Source organism: Centropristis striata, chromosome 22 (assembly GCF_030273125.1).
Source record: "Centropristis striata isolate RG_2023a ecotype Rhode Island chromosome 22, C.striata_1.0, whole genome shotgun sequence".
NCBI classification, from domain to species: Eukaryota; Metazoa; Chordata; class Actinopteri; order Perciformes; family Serranidae; genus Centropristis; species Centropristis striata.
Window position 1 is genome coordinate 7,167,413 of NC_081538.1, and position 14,059 is coordinate 7,181,471.

Sequence of the window (14,059 nt, forward strand, 5' to 3'; positions counted from 1 at the left end):
TATCTGCGAATACGGATACTAATCCAATTCAGTCTTATTTCCTTAAACAACTAAGCTGTTGAAAACAGAATCCACTTTGCTACACCTAGCCATTGAAAGACACCATGCATCATGTGAATGAATTCCTGATGGTGGCAGGTGGCACCAGGGTCGCCACCAGAACGCTGGCTGTAGTGTAAAGCAATTTCAGTGGTCACAAAGACTAGAAAAGCACTATACAAGGACAGTGCATTCACCATTTAACCCATTGAAGCCTGGAAAGCGGATACGTCGTTTTGTAGTATTTGTATAAGCTCTCAAATACTTTTTGAATTTCATTTCTATCTGCTACAGAGGCTGAAAAATCTATTATTTAGTAGAAGCGTTGACACTTCTGTTGAATTTCCAGAAAAACTTCAGGTTTTAGGGGCTTATTTTAAAATCGCCCAGAGGTTTTACAGGCAGTTTTAGGCGTCAATGGGTTAAGGAAGAAATACATTGCCCACAACCACACCTCAATATAACACTAACTGTTCACCCCTCTCTACGACACATCGCCAAAGTTTAGTGAAACATCTACCTAACAGTTTAGGCTTATGGATCGGGTTATACTTTATTTTTCTTCCGATATCCGATCCAGTGATTTTAGCCAATATCAGCCTGATGCCGAGACTGAAAATCAGATCTGCGCATCCCTAACAACTACCAAAACTGAGCAACATTTGCAGGGCTCAAAGCTAAATTTACCAAGTAGTTGCCAGGATGGTGACAAGGCATCAGCTCTTGGTTTCCTCAACTGAAAGTATAGTCTTTAATGGAGCTTGTATTTTGAGTAATTGCAGTGTGCTGCCTTGAACTTGATGTTATAGAGATGTATGTTGCTTTGCAGTAAAATTTTCCATCCAGCTCAAAGGTCCGGGTATACATCCCTCCCCAAGACTTCTGGGTTTTCTTTCGGTTTCATCTGTTTCTTTGTCAGTTGAATCATTTTGCATGTTCATTTGTGATGTTGATAGCAGTCAAAAAACGTAATTAGCTCTGCCACCGTCTCTTGCGCACGCACATGCGGTGTAGTGTATTCAAATTTCTTTTACTATCATGGGTTTCTCATTTTGGTTTTTGTCTTCCCTTTTTTTCTATGTTACAAAGTGGTTGCAACTGATGGCAACCAGAAGCCAAGCAATGTTTGCCAATGGAAACCTGGCAACTGTTACTGTCGAGCCCTGATTTTTATGCTTGATGTGCGCCTTGTGTGTGCTGGCTTATAGATCACCAACACACAGTGCTGCATCAGCTTTTTGTATGGCATTCCACAAATCACTCAATGTGCTAAAAAGATGTCAAAGGGAGAACTGAGTGGAAATAAGGCATAATTAACGCTTCACCTCACTTGAGAAAATACTTTGTCAGTACAGAGTGCTGTGCTCTCTCCAAGGTGCTGAAACAGTACCTCTCAAGAACAAGAAACATGGTATGCCCATTTTTCTTGATGCATAAACTGGCCGATTCATTTCGAGTTGATGAATCTTTCTACTTTTATTTCAAGGATTGTGCTTGTTAAGCAGTTCTCTCCTTCTATGGAAACCCACAGCACCAAATATAATGCAGGTCGTTCTTATTTTAGTGGGCAGTTCTCCATTGCATGCCAAGAAAAATGTTTTAGAAGACATACCTTTTAGCCTCCAAGCCTCCTCTGAAAATGTACAGGCTTTTTCTTTGTTTATTTTTAGCTCCACTTTGCTACTGCAGAATGTGACCCTTATGACAGTAATCAGATTGCAAGCTTGCTCTATTATGTGTGTGTCCTGAGTGTGTGTGTGTGTGTGTGTGTGTGTGTACATGTCCCAGGCAGACTTTTGCCTTCAGAATGTTTCATGTGCAAACACAAGCATGCACTGGCATCTACATATAAACAGAATAGTCTCTGTAACCCTCACTGAAAGTTCATACAGATATTCAGAAAATACTTCGGTACAACCACAAAGTATCGCCATAAAACAAGTTTATCAGGTCACTTTTGGCAGCCTCTTACCTCCAAAATGTAATTCCAGCCCTTCTCGTTGAAAACATCATCCTGGAAGTGTTCTCTGTATACCTCCTTCGCCTCCTGGATCTTTGCTGGGGTCACTACCTTTCCTGGAGAGGAAGAAGGAAAAAGAAAAAAACTCAGTAAGGTTCAGAAAGACATGTTGGAGAAACACAGTGATGTGGGGAAGGCACAGGAACGCTACTCTTCTGTCCACTGTTGTAATTCAATTAAAAGCATCCCGTGCATACTGACAAGGAGTCTTTATCCAAACACACACCAACCACCTTCTTGTTGAATTTCAAAATTTTAAACCATAGAAACCGCTGTACACAAAAAACAACAGGGAAAGATATGTACAAATGCAAGAGTGATATTCCTAAATTCAAACTGTATATTGGGGAAACAGCCAGCTTGGCTCTCTTCGGTGGACAAACGTCTGCTGGGTAATGGCAAATGGTCACCAACTTCTTTACCCCAGAAATGTGAAATAATGAAATAACAATACTGCAAATTATTTTACAGACACTGATTAAAATTTCAAGATTATTACTTTAAAAGGGATAGTTGATAATGGTCTGCACGTTTCCCAGTTTGGAGAACCAGGCGAGGGCTCCGGGCAGGAAACCGCGACTGTCACAAAACGTATTTCAACCACCGAAACAAAGGCCCACTCTATAAATGTTATACCAGTTTATGTGTATGGCTCATTCACAATATGTCCACAGATTTTTGTTGCCATCCACAGCCATTTCATTTGGCACTACTTTTTGTCAACCGTAGAACTTCCATGCCGCAGATCAGCTGTTTTGGTCTGAATCAAACAGAACCAAGTCCCACTCATGGCAGCAAGAGCTCTCCAGGTCTGTAGGCATGGGCTTACAGTTTAGACACCGGCACCACCAGGGTGCTCGGACTCTTTCTCTGGCTTCATCTTGGGGTTTAGTTTCCACAGATTTTCAGCCCCTTCAGTCTCCATCTCCAAAAGTTCTTTAGGATATTTTGGTTTATAAAGATATCCTTTTGTCTCCATGTTGAACGGCATTGGCTCATTTTTATTTTCTTGTATTGGTTGTTTCTTATAAAACTACCGACTGGATTCTGATCAAAACCGATCTGTTGCGCTCATGTGTAGGAACATGGAATTCCGCAGTTGACAAAGAGTAGTGCCAAATGAAACGGCTGTGGATAGCAGCAAAACTTGGTGGACAAATCATGAAAATAGCATACACATAAGTGGATAAAACATTTTTAGGGTGGGGCTTTATTTAGGTGGTTAAGGTCTGCACTCTGTTTCCTACTGCAAGTAATCTGTTGGTATGCACCTCATACAACCTCACTTCAAAAAATCAGAACTGTCCCTTTAATGTGAAACCTTGTAAACTCCTAATTACAGAGTATTTTTAAGCCTTATACAGGGGTTTGTGGAAACAGATGATCTGCTTTCCCTTTCACTATGACTCTTCGTCTATCCAAGAAAATCTCATTCACGTTTTTTCCCTGTGCCACTCCCTCGGTGAAAGTCCAGTTCGACAAGATTAAAATTCACACCAATGACTCAGTCTTGAAGACTCATGATGCACCCTTTCGGTTTCATAAGCTCGAGGATCAAGGATGCATCTCTAATAGTTGGCCCTAATCACTGAGCTCCGATGGACGCTCTGCGCAGACAGCTGGTCTTTCTCCCTCATACGGTGAAAGAGCAGCTGTGCTTTTGTCTTCTCTCTTTCTGTTCTCGCTGGCTCTCTGTCTCCCCCGCACCTCTGCTACCGCACCATGAAATCCTCTTAGGAGGACAGGAGGGAGATGCATTCTTTCTTTCTTTTGACTCCTTCTCTGTCTGTCTCTCGCGCTCTCTCCCATGACCCTCAGGATCATGCTAACGAACTTACACATCCACCTTTACAAACTTGAGTTAATTGGAGCATTGAATATTTTGCATGCATTATACTTTGCCTCATTTCAGTCTTTTCTCGCTCACTTTTTGGCTTTGTCTAATCAATGAGAAGCAGATTGTAACCTTCTTGTTTTTAAAGTGAGTAGTGGGACTGTTGCTGCAGGCAGAAAGCACCTGCCCTGCTGAAGTGTCCTTAAGCAATGCACTCTGCAGTCTTTAGCACCTCCAGGCATGCACTTCTGCAGCTGACCCTGCACTGCTCTGACTTTGTCCTGGAGGGGGGGGGGGGAGCAAAAAGATAAAATGCTCCCACGGGGACCAGTAACACACCACAAAAGGCTTTTGGTATGTGCCCTGATTGCAAACAGAGAATCACTGGACAACAGTAGAACAGTGTACTAGGATGCTCCCACAGAGTCTGAAAGCATTATGTGCATTGTTGACTTCAATACATGAAAGCAAAAATGCCTTGGTTATGTCTTCAAAGTATTAGAATGCAACCCTTATTTAAATTGTTAAGTTGACTGGAAACATATTTATATTTACACAGACATGAATCATTAACAGAGGTGGTGGCTTCATAGGGCAAAACCAGGAAGCTGCAAAGTCATTCAGTCTGGCAGCGTTCGCAGCTCACACTGGGTCGGAGGTGGCCGAATCACTGTTGTGCTCAAGGGCACTTTAATTCCATTGCATGCACAATAAAAACATGGGCGCTTTTTCGAGCAGCTTAATTTAATTCAGGGCTTACCTTTTAGGTATTTGTTGAGGATGTACTGAAGGCCGTAGAAGACGGTTTTGTCATATTTTACTTTTCTGCTTTTGGTGGGATCGGTCCTCTTCTCACGGCACTCAAAGTACGAGTACACTTTACTCGTGTTCGGAGGGTACTGTTTGTAATGTGTTACCTGCAGAGACAGCAAACAACAAGGAGAGGAGACATATTAGCCTGGCGATGCTATGGTAACATTTATTAAGACCCTCTTTTAAATGTCTGAAGGCCATTACATTATGAATAAACATCACAAAATGTGAATATTTCACATTAAAAGCTATTTATACCAGCAGCAAAGCGAATTTCTCAATATATTTGCATAGGCAAAGGAGCAACTTACAAGGGGAGTGTCTGACAGTCTGACTGAGGTAAGCTGTTGTATATCATGAACTACTGTAGGTTATTTTATTGAGTTTCAATTTGTCATCATGCTGTGAGTGAATTTTAGTTCCCTCTGGTAAACAGTTCTATGTCTAGGGCTTTTATTGTGAAAAGTAAGAACGGAGAGAGAAGGTCTTGTATGCTGCCTTTGTCAAGGTTCAAAGGAATAATAAAGTTTGCGATCTTTGTTTGGACTAGACAAACAGTGATGATGTTCATTCTGCACAATGATGCCAATAAAAAAGACACACACACACACACACACACACACACACACACACACACACACACACACACACACACACACACATATACCTATGATAAATGAGAAATTACATCATTGTTTGCTCTTACAGGACTGGTCTTTACTTTGAGGCATTAAAGGAAATGAGCTCTGCATGTTAACCATGAGCCTTGTTCAGTAGTTTGTCAGGAGACTTAAAATTCATGAGGTACAAATATTAAGCCTAGCAATGTGAACACAGACACACACTGTAAACCAAGTCACACAGCTTGTTTAACCTGCACAAACATGCACATTGACCTCCCTTGATAACTTTGTTTGTTAGACGATATATTGTCCCAGGAATTACTGTGATAAACAATACAATTGTAATTTAAAGACCATTATAATGCAAGTACACCCTTCCAAAGAGCAATGTACTTTAATTCTTCAGAACATTAACACATGAATGTGATTTTTTTTATTTTTAAAAATACTATAAAATAATAAATAAACAACAGAGCAGAATTACAGTAAAACATGTCTTGGTATTTTCATTAATTTCTGTTCATTAGGCTTAGGGCGCTGTGAAAACATGTTTAGGCATGTGCCCAGCTCTTATAGTAGTCGGTTAAACCTGCTGTTTGTAAGACATCATGTTGTCTAAAAAGACAGAAAGCAAAGTGACATAAACAAACTTACATGTAAACACAATGGGCGACATCGAGGTCAGCCAGAATTATCGTGGTTATGTCTACATGAATCTATGCAAAATTAAGTCTATTCCTTAAACTGTATATAAAGGATCCGAGTCATCCAGGTCGTGATATCTTGGCATTGCCAAACAGCAAATACTAGATAGACCTGCCTTTCAGAGAGACTGATGGCACCCTCCATATGAATGGTGACAAAACTTAAAATTATATACCAAGTACTTCTTTAAATTTGCAGGTGTGATCACTAGGGGTGTAACAATTCATCGATATATTGATTAATAGGTGAACGATCCAACTGCATTGACACAATGCCTAAACATCCATGCATAACGGCGTCTTTAAAATACGCTTTTATTTTGACAATCTCCCTATTTTGTTTTAAGGGGCGAGCAGAGCACAAAGATAGAACCGATCTTGGGAATGTTCTATGTTCATAATTGAAAGATCATCACACATTCTTAAAGTTAACCCATAAAAAACATTTGCACTTAAATGCAATGTGGCCCTTTATAGTGAACAGAAGGTCTATTTTTATTCTTTTCTATTCTTCTATTTAAAATTACGGAAGAGCTCCAAAATAAAATGGTAAAATCATATTTTAGTTGTTTTTTGTGAGTTGATAAAAATGTAACAGGTTGTGTTAAAAAGGCGTATGATAACGTGACGTCTCATATCACTCGATGGCGTCGTACTGCGGCAGACTTTGTGATATTGGCAAATATTGTATTGTTGTCCAATGAATCAATCTAATATTGTATCCAGATGCAACCCGCAATTTAAACACTACTTATTAAACACACTACACATCATACTCTTGGATGTCTGGGCAGTTTTTAGAATGCAAAAGCAACAATAAAATATATTCAAGCAAATAAAACTTTCATGATGTAAATTAAGGAGTCTAAAAGTTTAGCAACTTGCTGCCGGCAGCCCTGAGTGCTATTCAGGGTCACAACTGAAAAGATATGGAGCACTGCCATGGCATTTGTATTTTATCTGTGATTTGAGAAAACATTCCAGTTCGACAAAAGACCCATCAATCAATCCATTATGTTGAACCAAATAATACAGTACTAAATGTCACAATCATGGCGAGGCATGTCAGGCTTCCTCCCCCCACACACACACTCTCTCACGCTCTCTATTATTCAGAAAAATATCACTTTCAGGGCTGTGTGTGTTTCTCCTTTATGTTCTACTGTCAACTATCTGATACCGGATATAATGACCGTTAAAATAAAGAGTATGCAATTCAGAGGTGCGTGAGGCAAGTCCAGGCATGTTTCACAAACACAGAATGGATAAACTGTTTGAGAGGGACCTTAAAGACACACACACACACACACACACACAGACACACACACAGGAAGGAAAAATGATAGTGTCAGCTGTAGCCGTGCGGCGATCAAATGAGTCCATGATCTCGACAGAGTACACCGGGGGCATTTGAGGGGCAATTTTCACAAATAAGGTCAACAAGATGATAGTAACACCCACAGCTCACTCAGTAATCAGATATTAGCTTTCAGACTGATCTCTTTTCAATTTTCATACAAAATGTAGCTTAAAATACTTAATGGAAATTAATTTACAACCACAGGAGTCTAGAGACATGCCAATGGTTCTGAATAAAATAATTGTAAATACAAGTCTAAATATAGGACATTGGCTTGCCCTTCATTTGACTATAACCTTGGGAGACAAGTCATTCCTCACCATTGTAAATAAACATAAAGGTTACGTTGGAGCCACAGGTATACACATGTGAAAACTGCCTTAAGGCAAGATCGCAATCAGGAAAAACAAGGCGTTATGTACAGAGGAGGGAAATAAAAAACAACTCCTCGCCCACGCTTTGTGAATAGGAGAAGAGATAAATGTCAATGAACTACTCAGTTGCTTTGACCCCTGTCCCTGTCCTTTCCTGTGGGCTTTCGAGGACTCAAAATAGAGTCAAGACACACAACATGACACTAGGCCTGACCACGTGTGTGTACACATTCATTGGCCCACATGCCGATGTATATACACAAACACTGTTATAAAATCACAAAACATGTAGTGGTCTAGTTTGCAAGGTACAAAAGCCAGATCTGTTTGTGTATTATCCAATGATATTATCCAATATAATAGCATAATGTCACCATGGAACATCATGTAATAAAACAGCAATAAATCATATTTTTAAAGGATATCTGGCACATTTTCATGGAACCAGGAGGAAAATCATCAAAGATCCACAAATTATAGTCGTTATGTTATCAATGAAGAAAATAATGTGTAATCTGAAGTTATCACTTTCTCTTGGCTCTACAGAGCATTTTGGTTTCTTTCAGCTCATTGTTTTGGTTTTCTGACCTGTAACTTCACTGTTTTGCTTCATTCCCAGTCATTTCCAGCTAAAATGTTCTGCAAGACCTTCTATAGACCTTTTATTATAAAGACTTGCAATTTAATTTTCTGTTAGTTGAATGTTCATGACCAACACTTGCCAGTTTCAGCTTCTTCTATGTGAAGATTAGATACATTGCTTTGTTGTACATTACAGTAAACTGAATTAGGGATGCGCCAATCCATTAAACCAGATCGATACTGACTCAAATAGCTGGATTGAATATCACCATCAATGCGGTCAATCTATTTAATTTAATTAAATTATTTACTCTGTTAGCAAACAGCACTTATGGTTGACTCCCATATGCAAGGATCAGTCAGAAAGCAAAGCGTTGTCCAAATGAAATAAATATTGCTGCTGGTTTTATCACATTGTGATAAACAAAATACATGCAATCTGCATTTCAATTAAGTTTTGATGATATACATCGTCATATTCATCGATCCTAAGTGAAGCTGGCTCTACAGATTAGCGTTCAAATCAATCTCTGATCTGATTTTCTCTAAAATATTAAACAACCTCCTCCTTTAATCTGCACTGTAAAACCCTGATGGTGGTGAGGTATTTACAAATGCAACATCAATCAGATTAAAGATATATTGACTATGAAACAGACACACACAGCATGTTAAAGTATTGAAAGTCCAGGTGAAGTCAGTAATGTTCTGGGACACGGCATGCAAATGTCTTTAAAAAATGAGATAGCAGTAGCTTGCATAAAGAATTAAATGTCTGGATACAAAAAAGAATCTGGCCACCAGACAGGATTTTTCTCAGGTGATGCGTCTCTCTGCAAACAGCACAACATCTGAAGCATGCAGCAGCTGTGAGTGTGTCATAATGCTTAATGAGACCATCCCATTAGCTAAATGTCACAGGTTCAACCTTCACTGGAGCCACAAAATCGTAGCCCCCTACCTACTTACTCACTATAATTCTCTCCGGATTTAAGGATCAGAACAACTGTTACGTAAATGTGGTCATATGCCAACAAACTTGGGTTTGTATTGCTTTCATGAACAATGACATATTGTGCACCTCCACCCTGTAGTATGCTCTGATCTGACAGACCCTTAACACCAACAATGAACCCATGCATGTGTGTGTATGTGTTTCCAGACAATAGGAAAGCTTGGCTTTGAGGCTGAGCTTCTCTTTTTCAGTCCAAACAGACAACACACAAAGGCATTCAGGTGCAGATTGTTTTCATGTCCTGTGAACAAAGTGCATGCCTTTGGTTGGTCTGCGTCTTGGCCTGCACACTACCCCCTCCTCTCTTTACAAAAGGTTATTGCACAGTCATGCACAATCAACATATCCCAGCCACTGTCAAAGAAACAACAAGACACACCCAAATACACATGTTGTTACCGTTTAGGATATGACCCCCTCATGTGGTCAGACAACTGATCCTAAATGACTGGAAGGCTTTTCGTTTAGCTTACGTTTTTGCAACTCAACTGGCTGTTTAAGGAGACAATAACAGTAACTTCAGCCCTGGTATGGCAACATACATAACATGAAATTTGATCAGAACCCACCCAAACCTTTTTGTCTCTCTCTCTCTCTCTCTCTCTCTCTCTCTCTCTCTCTCTCTCTCTCTCTCTCTCCTCTCTCTCTCTCTCTCTCCTCTCTCTCTCCTCTCTCTCTCTCTCTCTCTCTCTCTCTCTCTCCTCTCTCTCTCTCTCTCTCTCTCTCTCTCTCTCTCTCTCTCTCTCTCTCTCTCTCTCTCTCTCTCTCTCTCTTCTCTCTCTCTCTCTCTCTCTCTCTAGCCTTCTTCCTATCTAGACATTACAAGAAAGATTGTTTTCATTAACGTTTTCCTTTATATTTCAAATGCAGCCTTCTACTGTTGCAGCTCATAAAGGAGCATGTTGTCTTTTCTGAGCGCAATAGGAAAGTGATTACTGAGAGATAAAGAAAGAGATGCTAATCCTTCCAAATTTCTATTATATGTTTTGATAAATCATTGCCCTGGAAATTGTTTTTCGTAGTCTTCCACCTCCAGAGGGAGTTAACTGTTTTCCTGAACTACTTCCCTTTGCAGCAGCTCAAGACAAACCAGCAACCTTGAAATGCTGTGTATGATAGAGATAAGCTAATGAAACAAGCCATTTCCATGAAATAGAAACTGAAAGTGTAGCTGCACGTTGGAAACTAAAAACGATACCCTTGAAATTCCAGGAAAGTAAACAAGGAATTCATTCTCTTCATAAATCAAATTGCTGCTTGGGGTGAGTCAGTCGAAATATAAATCATATACATTGTGTGGGCAGATATAAGTGTAATTGATTGTGTTAAATGGGGTATATGTCATATGAGGCTTGTGTTCGATATGAGATGATATCACAGTATATCATATATGATTTGAATCAAATAGAAATCCTATCATGGAAGACTTTATGACGTCAGCAAATATCATATTTATGTCCAAAGAATCAATATATTGTATCATAATTAAACTTGTGATTTACACCCCAATTTGTACGTCCCTAAATAATTGTTAAACTACATCTTAACTGCATAAGGAGAAAGATACAGCAGTTTTGATATCATTAGTATCTCCACTTCACAGAAAGAAGCATTTGTCTTCTTACATGTTAATTTACCTCAAATGAAAAGACCTCTCACACTCTCAGAGCCTGGCTGAGAATCAAAAAGAGTGCATTAGGAGACACAGGTTCATTAAACATACTTGTACAGCACTCTGTTAAGAGATATTTCAGAAATACATCTCTTACTGTAGTCCCATTCGGCCCTTAAATGCAATAATACTGGCATGTATGGTTTGAAAACAAATAAAGAAAACTTTTAACAAAATGAACAAAAATACATCTTATTAACTCAATATTTATTCAAGCCATTAGTCAACGTATTGTTGCAAACCTACACTGAAATAGATTCAATAAAACCATCAGAAAAAGTGCAGGGTGCAGGTAGAAGTACAATCTGTTCCTAGAGTCTATTTTTATTGCACTATGAGAAAGTGCCTAATGATTACATCACTTTATTGTAATAATGAAGCTAATGCTTGATTAATTGACGCTAATGTTTCATTGGACCTTACATGAGAAGCTTCAGCTAAGCTACCTTAGGAGGAAATCTAGTTTGGCTACAGTTGAAAAAAGTTGAAACAACTTTGAGCAAAAAACATGATTAAATTGACAATGCGCATATGATACATAATTATAACAAAATATAATACGACAAATGCCACTCAATTGAATTTATTGCAAAAAGTACCTAATGTTTCACACGTCATAGATAACCTATACAAAAATAAAAATACCCAACCAATCATTGGAGTATAAGGAATGTCAGCTCTGGTTTTATACAATGGTTATTAGTTAGAAACTTGAGCCCAGGTGAGGGTAAATAATTACCTTACAACACAAAAAATGACAATAAAGTAACTTAACGACTTGAATCACTATGCAAATATGAACGTATAGTTAAACTACCAGCTAAATCATCACAGTAGTTTAATTACATATAGTAATGCCACACTATTCACACAGTATTCTGTTATTTGATACATTAGGTTTAATTAAAGGCAATTTTTAATATATGATATTATGTCGTCACAGTTAAAATAATCACCCAAGTCATTTTTTGTCAAAATAGCTTTTTTGCCTAAATCATCCCCTTATGACGCCGGCCACCTATGGTAAAAACGCCTACATCCTCAGTTGATCAGATCATGTGATTTTACCCCTTTAAGATAATGGCCTTTGCCAAGAGTGTGACTTAAGCCGATTTATTATGCCTAAGTCAAAATAAAATGTGACTTAGGCAATTTTTTAACATGCCTTTGTGACTTAAGCAAGATATGATAACACTTTATTTTGAAGGTGTCTAAATAAGAGTGACATGAGCGTGTCATAAACATGACATGGGATGTGTCATGAACATTAATGACACTTTGAAGTAACATTAATGCTCATGATACTTGCCATGTCATGTTTCTGACAGGCCCGTGTGACTCTTATGTAGACACCTTCAAAATAAAGTGTTACCATATCTTGCTTAAGTCACAAAGGCATGTTCAAAAAATTGCCTTAGTCATTTATTTCTCTTAAGTTACATAATTTACACACAGTGTTATTATTATGCCAATAGCCATCCATTGTTACATTCCTTTTGAGGGAAATGATCAATAAATGTCGTATGTTACACTTTTGGTGAAGTTTTTTGTTTCCTGCAAAACTTGAAAAAATTAGTTAGGCGATTATTTTAACAGGGCGACGATATGATATTATGTGATCTCAGCCTGGACCTTTTTATTTTTATCTTTGTTGCTTTTATTTTATTCTAACTCTCTTCCCTGTCCTCTGTGTCATTTGTGTCCTTCTGTCCCATCAACACCATCACTGAACAGTCACATGACTGCTGTACCTGGCAACCGTCCCGGGTAACCAACCGCTTGCTACCTGCGATTAAACGTTCCTGCATACATGCATTTTGTTCTGTTTCCATTGTTAGTTAGTTAACGTTAGATAATACACTACTCGCTGTTATGTTTGCCATCAGGGATTTAAAAAAAGCCCGCAGTCCACTGTTAAATATCGTTTAAAGGCGCGGATCGTGCAGGACTTTGGACTCAGATAACCTAGCTGTGTCACAGAAGGAAAATACCCGTGAGTCTTTCCAACTTTCGCTTTTGATTTCTCGGAAGTGAAGCAAACACAGTGGAACAGGCTCGCACCATGCTGGCTAACGTTACGCCTGGCTGGGCTCTTGAAAGAGACTTTGTCCATGTGCAGTACACCGGGCTATGCACACAGCACTTGCTAGCTAGTGGCTAATATTAGCCTTTTTATATCAATCCCGGGCTAGCCAGCTAGCTAGTACAGCTAGCTTGATAAACTGACTAGCAAAGCCGGTGGTGAACTAGCGGCGTTACATATAAGTTAGCTTGCTAGCTCAAAGGGGGATGCTTGCTTTCTGAATTTGGTACCCTATCTCGGCTGCACCAGCCCCCTCCTCCTCTTCCTCCAGCCCATTCGGCCTGCTGTGAACCGACGGAGACCGGCCACAGAGAGCAGTGTGATGGCCTTGGGACTGATGATGAAACCACCTTGACTTTATCAATGTTCATCCATCAGCCGCTCCCCACCACCCAGCCCCCCGCCGACTGAAACCCTACATGAATCGGTACCTTGTATGAATCGGTCGCTAGCAATATGTTGAAGTCGGCGTCTCTGTGCTCCATCTTTCCCCCCTCGGTGGTGTATCAGTCGCAGCTGTCAGTGTATTGCGTGCCTTGCTGCCGGGGACTCCAGCCTGCTAGTGTAGCTGGGCAGGGGGAGACGAGCTGAGGGAACCGGGCGGGGGAAGGGGCGGCGCGCGGGCTGCTGTCGTCACCAAACTCCGGCAATTCTCGGCTATGTTCGGTTCTACTCGTCCAGCCAATCCGGTTTAACCAAAGACTGTCTATACATACAAAGATGATCCCTCGACAAGCAAAGCGAGACACAAGGCCATACGATTTTTTTTCTTTTCTTTTTTCCCCCATCATACAGGCAGTCTTAACTAAATTATTAACTCATCATTATATGACTCGGCTAGGCTCGGCTATTGCCTTCTTTTAAACGTATGGATATTATTTATTATTTTATTCATCATTTTATAAACACTGTTAGATTTTGTATCTCAGACTGATAACAT

The 14,059-nt window shown here is 39.6% G+C and overlaps 1 protein-coding gene across 1 annotated transcript in view; it reads right to left on the reverse strand.

Annotated features, from left to right (window-relative positions):
* Positions 1–13,745, reverse strand: part of nampt1 (nicotinamide phosphoribosyltransferase 1) — a 33,859-nt gene extending 20,114 nt beyond the window's left edge. The window contains exons 1-3 of the mRNA XM_059326128.1: positions 13,551–13,745; positions 4,654–4,810; positions 2,012–2,115 (exon numbers count right to left, since the gene is read on the reverse strand). Coding sequence (XP_059182111.1) covers positions 2,012–2,115; positions 4,654–4,810; positions 13,551–13,604 — 315 coding nt within the window. The 5' untranslated portion in view covers positions 13,605–13,745. The remainder of the gene's footprint in view (positions 1–2,011; positions 2,116–4,653; positions 4,811–13,550) is intronic.
* Positions 13,746–14,059: the final 314 nt, after the last annotated feature.